Here is a 21007-nt window from a genome sequence, read left to right as displayed (position 1 = left end):
TATCCAACACTCTGATACTGTCCAAACCAAAACCCTCTCATCCATGGAGTCAAAACCCACACACAAATCCACGATTCAATCATTTTAATTTTCATTCATAAAACATACCTCACCTTCAAAACCGATAATTTCCCATGGAACTATCTTCTTCATTCTTACTCTCCTCAAAACCATGCTCACCCAACTACTCTTTTTCATCCTCATTCCCAAATCAAATTTTCATTAAAACCCCCATTTTCCGAAACCCAACTTCCCAAAAGTTTCGTATATTCGCAGTGGCCTTAGACCCGAAGGAACTCCCTAAGAATAGTCCTCAGCGACTTCTCAAGGAACTCGCTGAACACAAAAAAATCGTTTCTCCAAAAAGGAAGGGACCTCCGAGGAGGTTTATTTTAAGGCCTCCATTAGATGATAATAAATTAGCAAATAGGTTTCTCAATAGCCCTCAATTATCACTCAAATCGTTTCCTTTGTTGAGTTCTTGTTTACCTTCTTCGCGGCTTAACAATGCTGACAAATTGTGGATTGAAGAGTACTTGCTTGAAGTTAAACAAGCTCTAGGGTACCCACTTGAGCCATCAGAAGCTCTTGGGGATGATAACCCTGCCAAACACTTTGATACTCTGTTGTATTTGGCCTTTCAGCATCTTTCGTGCGAGAGAACAAAGTCGCGGCACGTGAGGAATGGGCATTCTAGGTTGCATTTTATAGGGCAATATGTGCTTGAATTGGCAATGGCTGAGTTTTTCTTGCAGAGGTATCCGAGGGAGTCGCCGGGTCCAATGAGGGAGAGGGTGTTTGGATTGATTGGGAAGAGGAATTTGCCGCAGTGGATTAAGGCTGCTAGTTTGCACAATTTGGTGTTTCCATATGATAACATGGATAGGATCCCAAGGAAGGAGCGTGAGGCCCCAGTAAAGTAAGCTCTAACTCTCAGTTCCATGCAAATTATTTCCTCGTGTGATTTTATAGTAATGCATTTTCTCAAGTAGGTTATTGTTAATGTGATAACTATGTTATTTCTGTTAAGAGCTGCTAGATTTATATTTACTTACAATATGGTCATGTTCAGCCAGAAAATAAATAGAAAATAACAATGTAGCAACATTCTAGGGGGAATGTCTGGTGTCTTGAATCAGCTATAGATAGGAGACATATGACTAGTCTACGACCAATGACCAATATATGTGACTGGCTAAACTGAAGTAATTTGTTTTGTTATTTGCTTTTGTAAACATATGAATTCCTTCCCATGGACTAGGCTTGTTTTGTTATTTCCTTTTTAAGTTGCTAAATAAGGTTTTCTGTTTCCTCTATTGGTATTCTTTTTTTGATGATATTTAACAATACAATATGTTATGTGTGCTTTGGGTGTTGAAGAATAGAAAGTTGATATTTGAAAATTATGTTGTTGTTGTTTTGTCCTCAAACGAAATGATTGGCTGAAATTTGGACTTAGATGGTCATGCTCATATACTTAGGTGTGCTCCTTGGCTCCAAATGTTGTTTTACGATGCACCTAAACTATAGTCATTCATAAACCATGAGTTTGTGGTAGTAATAACGGTTTAAATTAAAGCTTAATGAATTCATATAATTAGATGTGTGTCTGGCTTACTGTTTACTTTCTAGGAAATAAAGGACATAAACGAATGTATATTTGCCTTCCAATGATATATATACTATTTCTTTATGGTTATACGATCATAGTCAGCGGTATTGTCTTTGCCCGTAGAATAACAAATCTGAAGTGAATTGTTCACTGCATCTTCAAATTTGTTATTTTATGGCAGGTCAGTATTTTGGGCTTTGTTTGGGGCAATCTATCTTTGCTTTGGTATGCCCGAAGTGTACCGTGTTCTTTTTGAAGCCTTTGGAATGGATCCAGATGCTGAGGATTGCCAGCCCAAATTGCGTAGACAACTTGAAGATGTAGATTATGTATCCACTGAATTTGAAGGCAAGATAAGCTGGCAAGATATGGTTGCATACAAGGCAAGCTCTACATTTCTTCTTTTAAAGTATTATTGTTTACAAAAAGTTAGCACATAAAGATTCACATATTAAGTATATAGGTTAACTTAATTAATCTAATTCCATCACAAGTTCATGCAAAAAGTTGATGCAAACTTCCTGCTCCTTATATAGAAATTACATATTTTATTATTGATTGGAGACACAAAAATGATGTTTATTGTTCTCCATTCAGCCTCCTGCAGATGCTCTTTTTGCACATCCAAGGCTGTTCAGAGCTTGTGTTCCCCCAGGCATGCATCGGTTCAGAGGAAATATATGGGATTATGATAGCAAACCCAAGGTTATGCAAGCACTTGGATATCCGTTACAAATGAATGATAGAATTCCAGAAATGACTGAAGCCAGAAACATTGAACTTGGACTTGGATTGCAGGTAGCTCTCTATTGCCTCTCATCTACTTTTCCTTTTCACCTATCAGGCTATCAGAACCACACATCTGGCTTGACATGGTAGAACATGAGTGTAAATTTGATGTATCTCTTAGCAAACAAATCTCAATGCCTGTACAAGTCTCTTCTTGGGCTTATCATTAAATGGCGTCAAAGTTGTTTATAGAATTGTGAGGGTTAAAGCCTTAAAGGATAGTTTGTCAGAGTTGCAAAGCTATTAAACGTGCACTAATACTCTTAACTTTTTGTTGGAAATATTGAGGGATGGAAACATAATAGACCATTTTGTTTTTACCAGTTATAGGTATTGCTTTACTGTATTTTGCTCATCTCTGCACAGTCCACTTCATGACAGACAACAAAGTCATATAGTCAGGTCTCAGAATACTGAAAGTTCCTTTGGGTTTGTTTCTAGTTCTTATGTTGAATGCCTTGTATATTTGCAGCTTTGTTACATGCACCCATCAAAGTACAAATTTGAGCATCCTCGATTTTGCTATGAGAGATTAGAATATATTGGCCAAAAGATACAGGTACTTCTCCCTGCTGTACATTGGACATGTACTTTTTTTTACTACATTTGTGAATAGCTGAACAACTTTCTACTTTCGCCAAAGTGATAAATCATTTATTTTCTGCTCAACTTATGTTTAGAATCTAAAACATTCTTCTTCACTGGATACTGTATAACGTTTTCATATTATTACTTTCCCAAGGATTTGGTGATGGCTGAAAAATTATTGATGAAGCATTTAGATGCTCCCGGGCCGTGGGTACAAGAGAAGCATCGGCGGCTTCTCATGAACAAGTATTGTGGAAGATATCTGAGGGCCAAACGTCTCCACTATTACTTTATATGTGGTGGTAAGATTCAAGACTCGATAGAGCACAACCGGAGACAGAGAAACCCAGCCTCAACAGCTGTTCAACAAGCCCTTCATGGGCTTTCATATCTTGTTTATGGGAAACGTGATGTAAGACGTCTTATGTTTGAGGTTTTTGACTTTGAGCAAATCCAACCTAAAGAAGTCTAAAAATATGGAGATATAAGATTGATATAATGATAAAACACTTCAAATTTCCCCACATCTTTCTATTGATGCCCCTTTATGTAGGCTTTCACTATTACTGATACTACCCACCTAGTTGTACACCTATGTTTGGTAGAGTTTCTTTTTAGGATTATAAGCTTTTTTTTATAATCTAAGCTAGTTTTGGGTATAGCTTAAATTATACTGCCTCAGACCATGGAGCATGACGAATTGTTGATTGCATACTAGTGTGATTGATATAATATTCATAAGATTGAATTAATTATAATGTATATTTGATACGTCAACAAACTGACTGCTGCAACATTCATAATGAAAATTGCCAAGCTCGTGAGGTGGTATTTTGTTGAACACAATTAATTTTAGAATGAGACTATAGACGCTACAAAATATTTATTCATATTCTCTACTAATTAATTGTAATTTTTTAATTTTGAAATTTTTTTGGTTGGTAAAAGCATGGTGCAAATAGATATTTAAGATTGTTAATAACATCACCCCTAAATTTATCCGCCTATTATTGTAAAATGATTTTGAATCCAAAATTGAATGATCAATAAACTATGCTCTAGGAATAGAATGTTCTGAGCCATTTGACGTTCATTTATTCTAATTTTCTTTTGTACACTAACCTAAACTATATGCTGTCAATAAATAATATCGAGAATAACCTTTTAATCAATTTATTCAATGATTTTATTGTGAGGTTGTGAGTATAAAGCTCACTGTTGAGATTATTTATGGGTATTTTTATAAACGATGAAATAATTATGAGACTTTTTTTATTATTGAGCCAATAATATCAAATTCATGTAAACTTATGTTTATAAAAAATAAAAATAAATAAGGAATTGAGTTAAATATTATACGAGGTTCAAAAAATTGTTTTCATTGACTCAAATTTTATCTTCTAAATATAGATTATTGTAAAAAATATATTAGGTGAAACATTCACACGACTCAAACTAATTAGTTCTTATCTATAGAATCTAAATATACATTTGGTTAAATATCAAAAACTCCTTACTTATACATATTTTATTATTAATGTAATAATCAAGTAACTCCTTTAGAAAGAAAGAAAAAAGAAGAAAACAAATAATGTAACTCACATCAGCAAATTATTATGGTAAAAATAACTGGGTTTATCTTGCATATCCTAAACTCCTCATGTGCTCCATTAGTAAAAGAGTGTAATATTTATATACTATTAGTATAAATATTACATACAATAAGTACATCATCTAAAATTTATTTGTAATACTTATATTTAAAAGGCAGTAATAATTAAAGAAAATGATAGATAATACAATAAAAATATTCAAAACTTTTACTAATGAAACTTGGGTTCGGATTTAAAAAAATTATTTCCTATAAAAAGAAACCGTACTGCAGAAAGTTAGTATCGTTCTCATTCCTTCATATATATTTTTAAGACAAAATGGCACGTCAATAGATTCCTTGCGCAGGCCCACAAAAAGGGTTCGGTCCAAGCATCATACACAACGGTATATTTTAATTTACGCACAAAAACGAACACAACGAACACAACGAAACACAGGCTTCATATCTATATATATACTAAATTGCTAATGCTATGCACGCGAACTATCACAACTTCTACTTCTCCGCTAGTAGCTACTGTGCACTGGTTGCCCAACCTTCTAACGTGCGCATCCTCACCGCGAAGTTGTGATCTCAGAGTCGAAGCGCTAAGCAATGTCGAAGGCGCGTGTTTACACCGACATCAATGTTCTTCGCCCCAAAGAGTATTGGGATTACGAGTCTCTCATCGTTCACTGGGGGTTATCTTCCCAACCTTAATCTCTTTGTTCTTACGTCATTCCGAATTGAAGGGAAATTCTATGCTATGAATCTTTCTTCGTGGTTTCTTGGAATCTTTTTGTTGTTTACTTCGTCGTTTACTCGTTCATTTTGAATTCCCGTTCTTCCTTTTGATTGGATATCATGTTCTTGCTTAGATTTTATGCCATTTCAAGATAATTGATTGAAGTTGTTATCTGAATTCTCAAGAATCCAAGAATCAAGATAGCTAGTGATGCACATTTTGTTCTCCACTGAGTTATGTTTGTTTGCATGAGATGTATTGGTTCTTGCCTTATTGGCTCACTTAGGTTGAAATAAAAAAAAGTGGTTTGGTGCTTCTTAATGATTTATTCTTCTTTACATTTTTCATGCCAATATTCTGCTGAGTATTGATTAATATGCTTTATGCCGTTTTCAGTGATCAAGATGATTATGAGGTTGTTCGAAAAGTGGGAAGGGGGAAATATAGTGAGGTTTTTGAAGGCATAAATGTTAATAGCAATGAGCGCTGTGTAATCAAGATCCTCAAGCCTGTCAAGAAAAAAAAGGTAACCCTCCATTTGTGTTTCTTTCTTCCCTTTCATGGAACCTGCAGTCGATAATTAAAGCGTAGTAGGGGTGTGAACTATTCTCCTAAAATCTGCTACACAATTAGTATTGAGAAGGACATTTGTCAGTATTTGACCTTAAAATAGCTAGAGGAGTTGTTGAGGCATGTCTCAGCTTATTCATTTAAAAAAAATTACAAAAAGGGTAAACATTGAGTCAAGCAGAAGGTAATGTGTGTCTGCTGCAACCTGGTTCTGCAAGTCCGATTCTGTAAATCATTTGAATTGTGCATTTCAAATTGTTCTAGCCAAACCAGAATATCATGTATGTAAAATCATGTTTGCCATGAAGAAAGACAGCCTTGGTACCAGTCCTTTGAAGTTTGTACAGTAAGAGCATCCACATATTCTTGGAATTAGTAATATACCTTCTCGCTTTAATTCTTCTTTTTTTTTTACTAAAAGTTGTTTCATGCACTATTCTTAAGCTTTTCTTACCGTGTGATTTCTCCAACATCAACTTGCAGATTAAAAGAGAGATAAAAATACTTCAGAACCTTTGTGGAGGCCCAAATATTGTCAAGCTTCTTGATATTGTCAGAGATCAACATTCAAAAACTCCGAGCTTGATATTTGAGCATGTCAATAGTACAGATTATAGAGTTCTATATCCAACCTTGACTGATTATGACATACGCTATTACATATATGAGCTCCTTAAGGTAATGTGATCCTTCAATCTCCTGTGATATACTTGGAGCTGTCATTATAACTGTCCTCTCCATAATTAACATATCATTTTTCTGCATAGTTTTTGGAGTTTCTTTGTCTTGGATTAGGCTTCATATATGCATTCTTCATTTTTTTCATGTGTCCTGGGCTTATAGGCTTTCACTTATGTGTCATGCAAAATACAACTTAATATTTCAGCAAATGGGCGTTGACTGTTGAGAACCTTTCCTTGTTACCTTAATGCTTTAGGTTTGAATTGCAGGCCTTGGATTACTGCCACTCTCAAGGCATAATGCATAGAGATGTCAAGCCCCCCAATATTGTGATAGATCACGAGTTACGAAAACTTCGCTTGATAGATTGGGGTCTTGCTGAGTTTTATCATCCTGGAAAGGAATACAATGTTCGTGTAGCTTCAAGGTAATGTTCTCTGACCAATTGACCGTTCTCTTAAAACTATTCTCAAAAGCAAATATATGTGAAATGGAGGAGCGTAAATGAGTTTACATGTGAGATAAACCAAACTAGCTAGATATGTGCCAATTTGTAATTTTCAAATTGGACATCTTGCTTGAAATTGTCTAAATCTTTCGTGTGCCATGCTGGTGTGTCCATAGAAGTGATCTGAAGTTGTGGGAACATGAACCAAGGATGCATAACTTATATAAAACTTAGCACCACTACTTTTCTACTTAAAATTTGTTCATTGGAAGGGATTTTTGGATAATTGTGATGCTATCTTTCTTTCTGAACATAGTGGTAAGATTTGAAAAAGGTTACAATAGATGACTTCAACCAATTTAGGCAAGATGAATATTATACCGAAGTACAATTTAATTTTCCTGCCATTTGCAGACATCACCATTTTGAGTTTTGACTGTCTTTTTATGGTCTCCAATTCCCTAAGCTTTTCCCCTAGCTTTCCATTTGGTTTATAGTAGAATTACAACCCTTGGTTTTATTTCTGGCAAGCATTAGTTTACAGTCACAGTTACCTTTACTTGATTTTGGTTTGCCTATTTGTTTTGTATAATCATAGGTTGGTTAAAACAATTCAGGAAAATATTGTTTAAATTATCCTGCAGCATTGCATATTACAATGAGCTGTGGTTTCTCAAGTTCTTAAGTGTCACTGGCCTAAAACAATTGTCACATGCCATGCTTTTTTCTCAGATGCTTTAAGGGCCCTGAACTTCTGGTTGATTTGCAAGACTATGACTACTCATTAGACATGTGGAGCCTTGGCTGCATGTTTGCTGCAATGGTGAGAATTATAGCCAGTTAGCTGCAGGGCATACCCTTGGCATTATTTATGCTGGTGGTCTGAATTAAAAATGCATGTGCAAAAACTAGCTTTTTTTTTGTTATGATTTGTTATTATGCTCTATGCAGATATTTCGCAAGGAGCCTTTCTTTTATGGTCATGACAACCAGGATCAGCTTGTAAAAATAGCAAAGGTAACATTCATGGTGGTGTACACTAATTTGTAAGTGTTATGATTATTGATGCAATACAATTTAATTTTGTACGTTAGTTTCAGACTATGATATATTGTCCTCTATTGAAGGTGGGATTTAGATGTAAATCATTTAGTGTATCATCTCTGAACAGATTGCCCCCTCCTGATGGTCCTTTCTAGAGATGATCTTCCTAGATTTAAGTTGTTGCTGTTATTACTAATCATTATTTGTGGTCTCTACTCTCTAGGTACTTGGTACTGATGAACTGAATGCATATCTGAATAAATATCACCTCGAGCTTGATCCTCAACTCGATTCACTTGTTGGAAGGTATAATATTCCATTTGATTTTCTGCATATTTCATAGCAAGTTTGGTTTAGTTAGTGGATTTAATTATGATTCACTATCAGTGTTAATGTTTTTTTACACTGTCAATCAATCAGGTTTACCAATCATCAAAAATCTTGGACCCTCATGATAGATAAATTAAAATCACAGATTTAGTGATGTAGGATCGGTTGGTGATGGAAAAAAACTTTACATTGACAATACAAAAAATTCAACTTAGTTGATTCACAACTTTTGATATAATTATTATTGGTTGGTCATTGGGAAAAAACTTTACATTGATATTACATAAAATTGAACTTAGTAGATTCACAAATTTTAATATAATCATCTCCCACAGCAATTTTATATTCCCTCTCCAAACTCTCTGATTAGGAGTTTGCTGCATTTATCTTGACTTTGTTTTCTCCTAGGAGATAAACAAAGAAGTATTACTGCTTTAACATATCTTTTATTATGTATTTCTATATGTTTCCACAGGCACACTCGCAAGCCCTGGTCTAAATTTATCAATGCAGATAATCGGCATCTCGCGTCTCCTGAGGTCACTTGAACAATTTTCTAATCTGGCATTAACCTTTCACTTCGTGTATGCTACAATTTAACAGTATTTTTTATGCCTGGGCTTTAATTCTTTCCACATGTGACATGTAGGCAACTGATTTTCTCGATAAGCTCCTTCGATATGATCACCAGGACAGGCTAACAGCAAGAGAAGCAATGGTAATGATAAATAGCTCATTGATTTGTAGTTTTTTCAATTTGCCATAACATGGTTGTTATGAGTGACACATTTTGTAATCTTTTGTTTAAACGAATATTTATTTCCATTTCTGGCTAATTAGCTTTTTATTTGTAAGTTTTGTGCTCTAATCTTTTGCTGCTATCTTGGTGAATTTTCGCAGGCTCATCCATATTTCTCCCAGGTAAGGGAAGCAGAAAGTAGCAGAATGAGGACTTAGTAACTCATCACATGTGGGTCCATAAACCTGAGTTGATATGTTTGGGATTGGTTCATAATACTTCAACATGTACCTTGGTTACCCTCTGTGCTGTATAATAGTACGATTTTGTTTCAGTTGAGGAATGATGTTACTGCCAGTTGTTTGAAGCTTGAACATATGCGTTGAAAGTTTAGAATTTAATGATCCAAAGTGGTAAGGATCTCTCCAATTAGGTTTTAGTTTCGTATCCTTTTCGCACTCCATCCATTATCTTCATAAAATATCATAACCTTGCATTTCATCTATTAACTTAATAAAGCCATTAAAAATCAACTGGACATAATGTGAGCATCAACACTGCATTAATCTGATGGAAGGGAGGATTGAGAGCATCAACAGAAGGGATGCTAGTGAAAGGATCCAAGTTGGTATGTTTCTCCCTTTTATTGAGCATAGTTAATGAAACTGTTTCAAAAGAACTTAAATACAATTTTTGCTCAGCCTTCAATAGTAGTATAATTTTTGTTATTATCAAAACTCTAGTATTAGAATTTCATTTAAACTTTTGTTGTTGAAAGTATAACAATCAAATTAGAAAACTACAAATCATAAGGATTTATTTGAAAGTTCAATAAAATTATGAAGACCAAAAAAAATATGAACTTGTAATTACTTCTCATGTACCCTATCGTGCCCCTATAGCTTAGATAAACTCTTGTGGAACATTTGGGTACTATGTTTCTTTAAGCAGATGGTTTGACTCAATCAAATGTGAAATTGGGAAATGCTCTGCTCTTTTTCTGTCGTCCCGCCAGGGATTTGCCCATGAAGTAGATATTACATAATATATATGCATCTATTGAGATAATTCCCATGTTGCTACAAATTCGATTTGAGATCTATAGATGTTTACCAGATATAAGCATTTATGGGAGGCTCTTTTTACTTTTTTGGAACAAACTGAACAATAATTAAGGACGGATACAATGCACGGTAGCAAAACGAAAAGTCCAACATACACAAGCATCCTTGATTTATGGCTGTTTCAATCATAAAATTACATTTTGGGATTGGACACTTAAATATTAACACTATTTGTGTCATTTAACAGTTATATATCAACAAACGAGAAGGCGTCACACAATTTCTTTCCCTATTATCAAAGGGAAAATTATAATAAACGCCCTCTCCTTCATTTCCCAGTCCTCAAGACACAAACACACATTTTTATATATAAACTAGAAATTCATAAATATTTATGTGAACAGATTTAAGGAGAGGCCATGATATCAAGCTTTCACTCCCTCAGCATGTTCATTTTTTAAGATGGGGAAAACAAGTATAAACATCAGATTTAGGGTGTTTGGCTTCAGCATGCTCCCTGCACTTCACTTCTGATGTGGTGCAAATAAATGTTTGCATACACACCTTGCACTGCAAGAATCAATCAACGATATGGCTGATCAGTAACAAAGTAATCACAGGAACAAAAAACAAAAATCCTCTTTCATGAATGCAGTGCTTAAAAGAGATGAGACATCAGACATAAATATTAAACCTAGATAATTCACGAAAATTTCACATTATTGGGAATTTGTGATGTAACATCATTAACAGTGTCAAAACTTACTAAAATATAAAAGTAGTGGGCACATTAAATACCTCTAAAAGATTTTGAATATAATATTTATGCACTGACAATGTAAAAATGTAAAGATAGTCAATGCATTATCCACTCTTCATTTTGATTACTTTTTTATGAAGAGTCACAAATCTTTTATGAAGGTTTTGATACAGATAAAGTAAGTCTCTACATTGAGGAAACAAACTGAATCAATACTTTATACTTCCAGCTTGTTTTTTATCTTATATTTTATGCTAATTCATGGAATTGGACCAACATTTAATAATTTCCTTGGTATTTAAGAATGAGCAATACCTGGTATGAATCCTAGATCAGAGTCTCGTTTTTCTGGCTCTATGTTACCATCACATTTTACTTTAGAACTAGCCCTAGCCCTAGCCCTAAGGATTGAGAGGGAACTACAAAACACGCGACAAAATCTTTTAGCCCAACAGAAATGCCGCTGGCATTAGGCCATTAAGCTGCATAAACCCCAAATCTATGAAAAAGACCACAGTTACCTGCATGATAAGGTTTCATGATTCACTTGGTTACATAGTTCATCATTTTTTACTTATGACGACAGGTTTGTAGTAGGTGAATTCGGTATGCGATACTTAAGCTAAACGAGAGATTTATGTAACTATGGAAAAGACACACACAAAAATTGAAGTCATGAACTCTAGTGTTCAACGTAGTAGTACCCTTGATCAAATTGAGTTTATGTGTTAAAATTAAAAAGAAGTGAAAACATGACAAAGAAAATTATAAGAAGTGACGGTGGCCACAAATCATAAACAGCATATTACCTGGATTGTCATTGCTTTCTTGTTAGCATCTAGCTGGCTTCCTGAGCATATCAAAGAAAATTATTAAAATCAATAACTACTAGATCGGGAATATTTCACGCATGCCCTCCCAATTTTTGGTAAAGAATGATTGATAACAAAACGGAGAATGAAATAAAAAAGAAAAGGAGAAGGGATTGAAAATTGATAGGTTTTGGGAGAGAAAGGTTATACCCTTAGAGGCACCCTTCTGCTTCTCGAGGTTCTTCTCACGAGCCATCTTAGCCTTTTGCGCATTGCCTCCTCCCATGTCTAATACGGAAGAAGAAGAAGAAGAAGTTGCTGAACAAAAACGCGGATGGCTACCTATATATGGCTCCATATTTCAGGGCTAGTAAATTCTTTTATTATTAGAATACTCACTTTAAAAATTATTAATCTTATCCGCAAAACATTGATACAGGTACACATTTGCTCTCCCACATATAGTGCAATTATATGGACGATAGATTCGTGATTGGTCAGAAAAAAAATATTTAAGTTTAATTTAATTAATAAGTATTTTTTGATCAATCACAAGTTCATGGCACATTGAGTGACTGTGGGACAGCATATGTGCTCCCATTGGAATAATAATCTAAAACTTAAAATTTTATGAGTGGAGATCCGCTTATTCTAATAGTAAGTTTTTTCTTATTCTAGCCATCAATTTTATATACATTTAATTGTTTAGCTAATTCAAACTATTAGATTGTATCTTCAGGAAAAGAATAATCATATTGGTTAAAGTTGAAACATTGAGATAGAGACTAAAATTCTTAAAATTAATCATAAAAAACTAAAATGAATCATGATTCACATATGATATTTTTAAAGACAAATTCTCAATAATTAAATTAGTACATTGATGAGAAAATGAGTTTTTACTCATTATTATTTTGGTAAAACAAGTTCAAAGAAAAAATTTACAATATAAATTGTTTTCTATTTTTGTTCCTAAAATTTGATTTAATTTGTAGGTAAAAGTTAAATTTTAGTTGGACTAGAGTTTTAATATTAATATTAATTTTACATTATGCATGATACTAATATTAATATTAATTTTAGAAATTACTTTATATTAATCTCATTTTAAAGAAAGTTTGACCTCACCCTTACATCCGACGGGTGTATCAAATGTGGGCCGCATCACATCCGACGGGTGTATCAAATGTGGGCCGCATCACGTGATGCGGCCACAATATTGTGGTTGTGATGAACGCCGCAATATTATTACATTGCAATTGTGATGTGATACTGATTCACAATGATGCGACCGCAACAGGCCGCAACGCAACTATATTGAACCACATTTGGACCGTATTTGGACCGCATCGGCCTACAACGTAAGTGTATTGGGCCGCATCAGACCGTATTGATGTTAAAAATATGTTTTTACTTACAAAATAATTCACACCGCAACGATCGCAATTCGCATTGCAATGGCCGCAGTGATCGCAAAATCACAGTAATCGTGATCGCAACCACAATCACGACCGCAACCGCAATTTAAAACACTGCATCCAACCGATCAATCACATTTGTTGGACTAGAGTTTTTAAAGCAAATGGTCTGCTTTATTTTTAAGAATAAATTTGCATCATCTACTCTTTATGCATGCATCTCCTAGTGTGGTTGTGCTTCTTTTTTCCAAACTCTCTCACACATTAATGCTCTCTCCATTTTAGTTTTCCTTTCCTATTCTGATTCAAAATATATTCTCTTCAAGTTAAGATCCTCTCATGGAGGTTCTAGTATTAGGTAGAGATGATGAGAAGTAGTAAAAATAAGTTTTTAAGGATGGAGATTTTCATTTATTTTTGGATTAAAAAATTACAATATGTTACTTCCCCTCTCACATTCCAAGTATTGGAAGGTTCAATAATGGAGAGTAACTTAATTTAAACTCTTCAGTTGTCTCTTTTACTATGAAGGAAAGCACATAAAAAACAAAGGAAAAAATAATGTAATATAATAATAATATGACACTTCTCTTCCCCTCTAGTACTCGAGAAGAGTCTTATTCATTCTCTTCATATATCAAAACACATGATCATAACTTGGTATCCTTGTAATCAATTTATTTATAGTCTACAGTTTGACCTTGTTTTGAGTGTCAATCTCAAGCTGTATTAGGCCTAATCTATGCATGCACGCTAAAGTACATTTCTATGTTCAGATATGGTCTGATAATTTCTTAGATATACATGTGGAAAGGAGTTGGTGGACTCTAATATAGGCATTGAGAGCAACATACTGATGATAATTTTATAATCCACAGATAAAAGGATATGGCTGCTGGCATGGGCACAAACTTGCCTTCACTTCTCCATTTGAATTTTTTGGATCCTGTGGGCACCTACAGTGGTGCTATGATATTGAAAATCTTGAGCAAATCTTATGATATACTGAGATATCAACGAATGTGAAAAGTGGTTGATGGTCAAGAAGTGCAATTAGGATTGATGTATTCTTGCTTTCTGGCCTCAAGGATGCTAGGAAGCACTGCATTTCCTTCACCGTTTAGAACAGAGAACTGCATAGTGCATGCATACTAGCTTTTCTCCTCTCTATTGTAGCCTATGATTATCAAGTTCAGTTATCTTTTATCTTTGAAAAGTCTCAAATAGCCAAGTATACTCGATCATATTTTCAAGCTGGAAGCCTAGTCTGCTCTGATAATTTATCATGAGAAGGAAATTGGACGATTGGAGTTCTGGTGACACTATTTTGCTTGTGCCAGGTTCATTTTACCATAGACACCTGGGTACTAACCAGTTACATGGTTCACTTGGATGCACGATTTGTTACTTTTTACATTAATTTTATAAAATTTTCTTTAATTCAATTTGTGGTATGTGGTACCGTGAATTCGGTACACAAACAATATGGTAAATTAGAGAATTATGTAATTATGCATTTCACCATCACTTTGAGATTGAGAACCGTGTAAAATTAACAGGAGTTGCAGTTATTCATTTTCTTAATAATTGGTTTGATAGTTCTACTTACATTGTGTGCAGGTATGTGCCTAATGAATTGCGTGGAGGGATGATGGGACTTTCTCTGGCCCCTGCAAATGCAGCAATTCTGCTTTCCGTGGTGCAATTGTGTATTTGTTCATAAAGTTATCTGAAATTGTAGGAAGCATATAATTAACCAGCTAACCAGTTAAGCAATATTAACATGAGTTGTTACGAACCATAGACGGAAGATATCTAGATTGAGGTTTTGAAGTCAAAATGCCATAATCGTGGAGGGTGGCATGAGAAATTGATATTCAAGAGTGGCCTCGCTCTTGATTCTTCAAATGCCTCCATGGTCTTTCTTAAAGTAGCTGAAACTAGTCCCAGTTTATACTCTTATTGTGCTTCCTACCTAGTCTTGTTGCATTAACTTCTGTCTGAAAATGATTGTGAAATTTTATAGTTGTATGTCTGTTGTGTTTCAGCTGGTTGATGTGAGTCCTATCGTAAACATATTACTTCCTAACTATTGCTATTATCTGAATGTTAGTGATGCAGCATTGGTGGCATTTGGCGTGCTTCGTTTATTGCTAGCAGCTGGTTGCATGCATAGTCAGAAAAAATGGGGGAAGCAACCATATCACAGCTGGCATAAACAGTGAATACATATCCCTTTCTCTGGCTCATAATTACTTGGTATGAGTACGGGTACATGGTTCAATTAGGTACACAATTGGTCAATTTTTACATTAATTAGATATTATTTATGTCGAACCTGATATGTGGTAAGCGGTACATAGAGTAAACTATATAAAAGGTAGTGGTTGATGTCTGTGTCTTTCTTTGGTTGACAGCAATGAAGAGTAAAGAGATAGAGAATTTGGATGATGTGAATGCAGACCAGGGGAAATAAAATTCAGAAAATGCAACACTGAACTATTAGTGAGTGCTGAAGTTTATCAGCCTAAATATAGGAACTAAGAAATCCGTTGGTATCATTATTTGTGTAAAAATTTATCAAATAGTCAAACCAAATGAACTAGGAAAATAATCAACATCTAGATAATTCAGAAATATAAACCAATCAATAGTAACTAATATTGCAAAAAGATTTTGAGACTGAAGTTTTAGTAAATATTTCAATCTGCGATTTGAAAAGCGCAGACAAATGTGCAAATTTCTAAATGTATGTTAACTTGTATAGGTATGTGATATGTCCCATCAAAATTCTAAAGTAATTTTAAAATAGTATTAAAGATTATGTTGCGTATACAAGATTTATGCATTTATTTTATAGATTGTGTGATTCAATGGCGTGTTTCTAATACACGCATACCATCTTTATTGCAGTACTTTAGAATCAGTTTTTGCCATTATTCATCTCACTATAAAAAAAATCAACTGCATGATACATCAATTAGATATTTACATGTAATTAACCAATTCTTGACTTCTTGCGTTCTTGATCCCTTATCCACTTGGTCGCCACCCACTTCTTCCCCTTTATAACTGGGCAGCTCCCATGTAGTGATGTCTGCCAATGAAAATATACAAAGATACAGTTAAACAATATGGCTTAAGAAATATGCACGTATCACGTATGTATGGGGTGGAATTTACTTAAACCATCTACTAATAACTTTTTGACAAAGTTTCATATAACGTAAAAGTAAGTTCATATTGTAATACAAATGTTTACATATGTTGTTGGAAGTACACTAAACTATTATAATTATTTGCGGTTTGAAATTTTCCTATTTAAATAACTTACATATATAACCATGTAGTTCTAGAACAAAACAGGTATACATCACCGGATCACCCCCTTAAAAAAATATACGTTACTTGATCAGTTGATCTGGTAACTGTACTTATCAGACTAAAAAAATCAGAAACTTCAACTGATGGCTTTCCAATATGGTTTTAGAGAATTACACAAACTACACATCTTTTTTATACCTAGTTACCTACACAAATTCCACTAATTTCCATGCATTACACCGACTATCACTTCATAAGACATAAGTATAATTAACTTAAACAAAATATGGTATATTGTAGAGATATGTCTAAATAGTATACAAATCAATGTCTCTTCATTATTTTTGGTTCATTACAGTATAATATAAGAGTGATTTAAACACTATATTTTAAGAATTATTGATATTTTTTTAACGAATGAAGACACTTTGACTTTTATATTATTCGGATTTGTCTCTATAATATAACATTTGTTTAACTTAATTACACTCATTTTTTTTTTTTAATATTATTATATTTGTTTCTCATGTGGTGTTAGTTAGTGCAATGTATGAATATAAATAGAAATGATTTATGTAAGTAAAAAAAAAAATAATGATCACTAAAACTTAAAATTCGGATATAGGGTTATATACTTTTTAATAAGTGTTGAGTTTCTGTTCAAAGGCTAGCAGAACAACTGTTATTTAAACAACTACTAATCTTATAACAAATCAAATTACTTATACCTCTTTTACTTTCATGTTTTATTTCTACACACATATCTAAAAACTTATATCAATCTTTGTCACACTTTAATTGTTAAAATAAAGTTATCTCTTCATAGATTTTCCCTTTCATATATGATATTGTTGTAGGTTAAGTTTATCTATGGCAAGAGTTTGTGGCACATGCGCAGTTTAAAATATGTATCTGCATTTAGGGACGATTTCGCAGTCCTGTTATGAGTCCATTAACTTAACCAGTCTTCATTTTAGCAATTTAGCCCTACTAAGAAGATCAGTAAAATTTGACTATAGCAAAGAGGATAGAAATATATATATACTAACCGGGTCAATTGTACCATTAGGGAACAATGAATAAAATAGAATTCCATCCCCCTTGCGTGGCCTTACTCTTAAACCAATACAGTCCTCAAAATCATAGCTGCCATCCATGTTCAAGCCATTCTGCATAATATAAATAATATACTAACTACCCTGACCAGAAAACAGGAAGTATTTGAATGAAGATGCAGTGACAAACTTGGTTTTTACCTCAAATGGAAACATGGTCTCTCCACCTTCTGTAACATCAGTTAAATACAGTAAAAATGTAGCCATCTGCATTGTTAACCAAAACTGACGTTAAGGATTGAACTCATTAAGAACTGTTATTTAAATAGGCCAGGCAGGTTCAAGAGCTAAAATTGTAAAGAAAGCATGCCTAATAGAATACTAGAATATGAGTCTGACATTAGTATAAGCAAATCAAGTTGAATGACTCTATTGACAGATACAGTCTTATAACCAAATTTTATCTGAGCATCATACACAATATACAGTACTACAAGGATTGTCAATCTCTGCAACATCAGGACAATGATATCATCATTTATCAAGCAGCATGAGATGATTATCAAACTTCTTAAAAATGACAAGCAACACATGTCGGTGTGGGTGCTAGCATGAACACTATCCACATAAAAACTAACGGCAAATACAATCTCTGAAACCACTTGCAAAATGAGAGTGTAGGAATTTTACTTCAGACGTACTCTTTGGCTCTCTTGTGGGCCGTATACAGCAGGATCGAATGTATCATAATGAGAAGCATATCTCTGTCCTACTTCATAGCGAAGGATATTAAATGCCTGAAACATGATAATTCCTCATGATTTTAAAATTATCTTGAAGATAAGAGGTTCATAAATTCAACAAAGTAAATTTAAAAAACACCCGAGTTTTGTTTTAAGCTTATGAACAATGATCTTAAAGCTGATTACAGTTATTTCACCCCTTTTTTCTGTCATGAAATGATTATTGTTAATTAAATGTGAGGGCAACTTCTAAAAAAATAATTTTATCCCAGATAAATAAAAGGTTTGGTTGTCCATATCATAATAAAAATTAAAGATTAAAATTTTCAAAATCATATTACATGATCATTTTCTCCGCATTGGTGACCCTATTATTTTCCTTCATTAGCATTTGAAGACTTCAAAATCTGAAAAATATTGCAGAAGACCTGCAACATTCCAGAGCTTGGTAATGATGTTACCTCCCCAATTACATGATTTTTCAAAATGTCTTCTCTGCAGTGAGAGATAGAGAGCTTAGTAGGGATGTTACCTCTACATGTGACCTGGGAATTTTTGTCACTCTGGCAATTTTCTCCTCAATGGCATCTAAAAGCCCTGTTTTATCCTCAGAAGCGCTAATAAACACTCCAGAGCTGTTAGAAAAAAACAATAATATATAAGCTCATGACCTGAATTTATGGACCACCTTAACATAATGTGCATCTTTGGATTTTAGGAGAAGATAACCATAACCCTAATTACCAATTCTCCTGTGGGACAGATCATTTATTCAAGGTTGTGTTTGCACCATACATAACGCTATGAAGTACGGATACGTTGAACACCCTCACGTGTCGGTGTCATACACGTATCCGACACGGATATAATCGGATTCGCGAAAGATATGTATCCTTAGAGTATCCAAAAATTAAAATAAATAAAATAAAGAAGATATGTATCTGATACATTTTCAACAAAAAATTAGATAATATAAGATATGTTTTATCAATTTTATGAATTATTCTACTACATTTTCTAGTTTTTGTACTTGGAATTTTGGAGGACAATGATTTACAATTTCCATTATTTTTGATATTTTGATTTACACTTATAATTTTATCATATTTTATGTATTTTTTACTATTTTTTACACATATCCTTGAATGTCGGATTACAATACATTTAATCGAGGGGAGTTTTAATTACTCAGTCTTTTGGCAATATGTTAAAACTCCCCTGGATTACTTAAGGACAACATTTTGACTGAACTCAGTCTAAAACACATTAAAATTACATGCTTGTCGTCTAAGAAGTTCCTGAAGCCTTGAATTCTCTCTATCAATTCTAGTGGATAAGAGGTCAAAATTCATGAAGTCAAAACAAGGTGTTAGTATCTTGCCCAAAAAGTTCATTGTTCAGGTTAGAGACAGAATAAAAGTGCAAATATTAGGGAATCAAATGGACTGCCCCTTCATTTCTCAGATGCTATACATTTTGTCAGACTCGCCATAATCCTCACCAGAAACCCCATGCATTTATAAATTTGTTAACTTAGGCATTCAGATGATAAATTCTAATGAAGCAAAACAGTTTATCATTATTCTACGTACACACGCTACCTTGTTCTAATTCCCTTTGTACTCTCCTTAGTTTCTCCCTTGCGCAACTTCAAAGCTGATGGTTTAAGTCTTCCCCTTGCCATATTAAGTATGCTTTTACATTGTTCTGAACTTGCAAAATTAGGAAAATACAACGCCCGAGGCCTCCAGCTTAAAACCTAAGGAGCATAAGCCAAGCACACATTTCTTTCAGAGTCAACGCTCGAGTCAACCCTCCATTTTTTACAATTATGCTTAACGATTATATTATCCAAGACATAGTCCATCTATAAATTTGATTGATAGAAGTGTAATATTTATATATTATTAATATAAAATTTATATAAAGTCGTATCTACCATTCAAGGATGATTAAAGAGGAGATTCTTGATCCTCTCATAAAGTCTATCTATCAAAATATCAAAGCAAATTCACCGAAATCAATTATTCTACAAACTAATTAATTTCATAAATATTGCACTAATTTAAAACATGAAATGCCTCGCGATCATCCTAACCGATGAAAATTTGAAAATAGCTAACCTAGCAGAACAACATTTCAGTAAAAGATTGAGAACACTTCAACAAACCAAATTGCGCACCTGAAACGGAATCGACGTAATGGAATCATCACCGGACTCTCCCGCACGCAACAAATTATACTCCGTCTCCTCTTTCGCTGATTTTTCAAGCAACCTTGTCATCGGTCTTGGCCTGATGCCATTTTCATCTTCCTGTAAATCCTTAACGATAACGTTACATACAGAATAACGAAATCAGAATCTAAATAGATAAATAATTGAAACTCCAAATCTGAAAGAATATGATGAGGAATTACCTGAGAGTGAAAGACGAGAGTGGAACAAAAATATCCACCGAGGAAAAAGAAGATGCATATGAGGAAAACGGAAGAGAAACTAAGCGTGTTCGTCTTCCCGCTCCAGTTTCGTTTAACCGTTTTAGCTTTCATTTGGATTGTGTGGAGAACTTTCTGGTTTATAAATAAATTATTCAAATCAAAATGTTAACTGCAGAGCAACTCGTTGCGTTGCTTACATGAAACTTGAGAAAATTGGCTTAGCGTTTTTTCAAACGACCTTTCAGTAGTAAG

The 21007-nt window shown here is 33.9% G+C and overlaps 4 protein-coding genes across 5 annotated transcripts; 2 read left to right on the top strand and 2 right to left on the bottom strand.

The window, feature by feature from the left end:
- LOC109348798 (ribonuclease III domain-containing protein RNC1, chloroplastic-like) lies at positions 1-3855 on the top strand. 2 transcript variants are annotated; one of them, XM_019589362.1, is made up of 6 exons: positions 1-919; positions 1794-1995; positions 2210-2410; positions 2874-2960; positions 3144-3489; positions 3700-3855. In XM_019589362.1, exons 1-5 carry the CDS (start codon positions 135-137, stop codon positions 3459-3461), a joined length of 1593 nt encoding a protein of 530 aa, XP_019444907.1. In that variant the 5' UTR covers positions 1-134; the 3' UTR covers positions 3462-3489; positions 3700-3855. The 2 variants fall into 2 exon arrangements, with proteins under 2 accessions (XP_019444907.1, XP_019444906.1); XM_019589361.1 differs by lacking the exon at positions 3700-3855 and having other exon boundaries at positions 3144-3629.
- LOC109348797 (casein kinase II subunit alpha-2-like) lies at positions 5043-9601 on the top strand. The gene is made up of 10 exons (XM_019589360.1): positions 5043-5284; positions 5725-5854; positions 6382-6576; positions 6849-7006; positions 7760-7850; positions 7979-8044; positions 8295-8377; positions 8877-8940; positions 9051-9119; positions 9302-9601. Exons 1-10 carry the CDS (start codon positions 5199-5201, stop codon positions 9356-9358), a joined length of 999 nt encoding a protein of 332 aa, XP_019444905.1. The 5' UTR covers positions 5043-5198; the 3' UTR covers positions 9359-9601.
- Positions 10356-12149, bottom strand: LOC109348796 (uncharacterized protein At2g23090-like). The gene is made up of 3 exons (XM_019589358.1): positions 11987-12149; positions 11774-11814; positions 10356-10774 (listed from the first exon to the last, which is right to left on the bottom strand). The coding sequence occupies exons 1-3, from the start codon at positions 12132-12134 to the stop codon at positions 10655-10657; spliced, it is 309 nt and encodes a 102-aa protein (XP_019444903.1). The 5' UTR covers positions 12135-12149; the 3' UTR covers positions 10356-10654.
- On the bottom strand, positions 16043-21007 carry LOC109348795 (probable prolyl 4-hydroxylase 9). Its single transcript, XM_019589357.1, has 8 exons — positions 20735-21007; positions 20499-20630; positions 19918-20075; positions 18849-18951; positions 18275-18370; positions 17775-17840; positions 17568-17687; positions 16043-16291 (listed from the first exon to the last, which is right to left on the bottom strand). Exons 1-8 carry the CDS (start codon positions 20864-20866, stop codon positions 16193-16195), a joined length of 906 nt encoding a protein of 301 aa, XP_019444902.1. The 5' UTR covers positions 20867-21007; the 3' UTR covers positions 16043-16192.

The sequence above is a fragment of the Lupinus angustifolius genome, chromosome LG06, assembly GCF_001865875.1.
Source record: "Lupinus angustifolius cultivar Tanjil chromosome LG06, LupAngTanjil_v1.0, whole genome shotgun sequence".
NCBI lineage: Eukaryota > Viridiplantae > Streptophyta > Magnoliopsida > Fabales > Fabaceae > Lupinus > Lupinus angustifolius.
The sequence above is the reverse complement of the archived record's forward strand: the minus strand, read 5'-3'. Positions and strand labels throughout refer to the sequence as shown.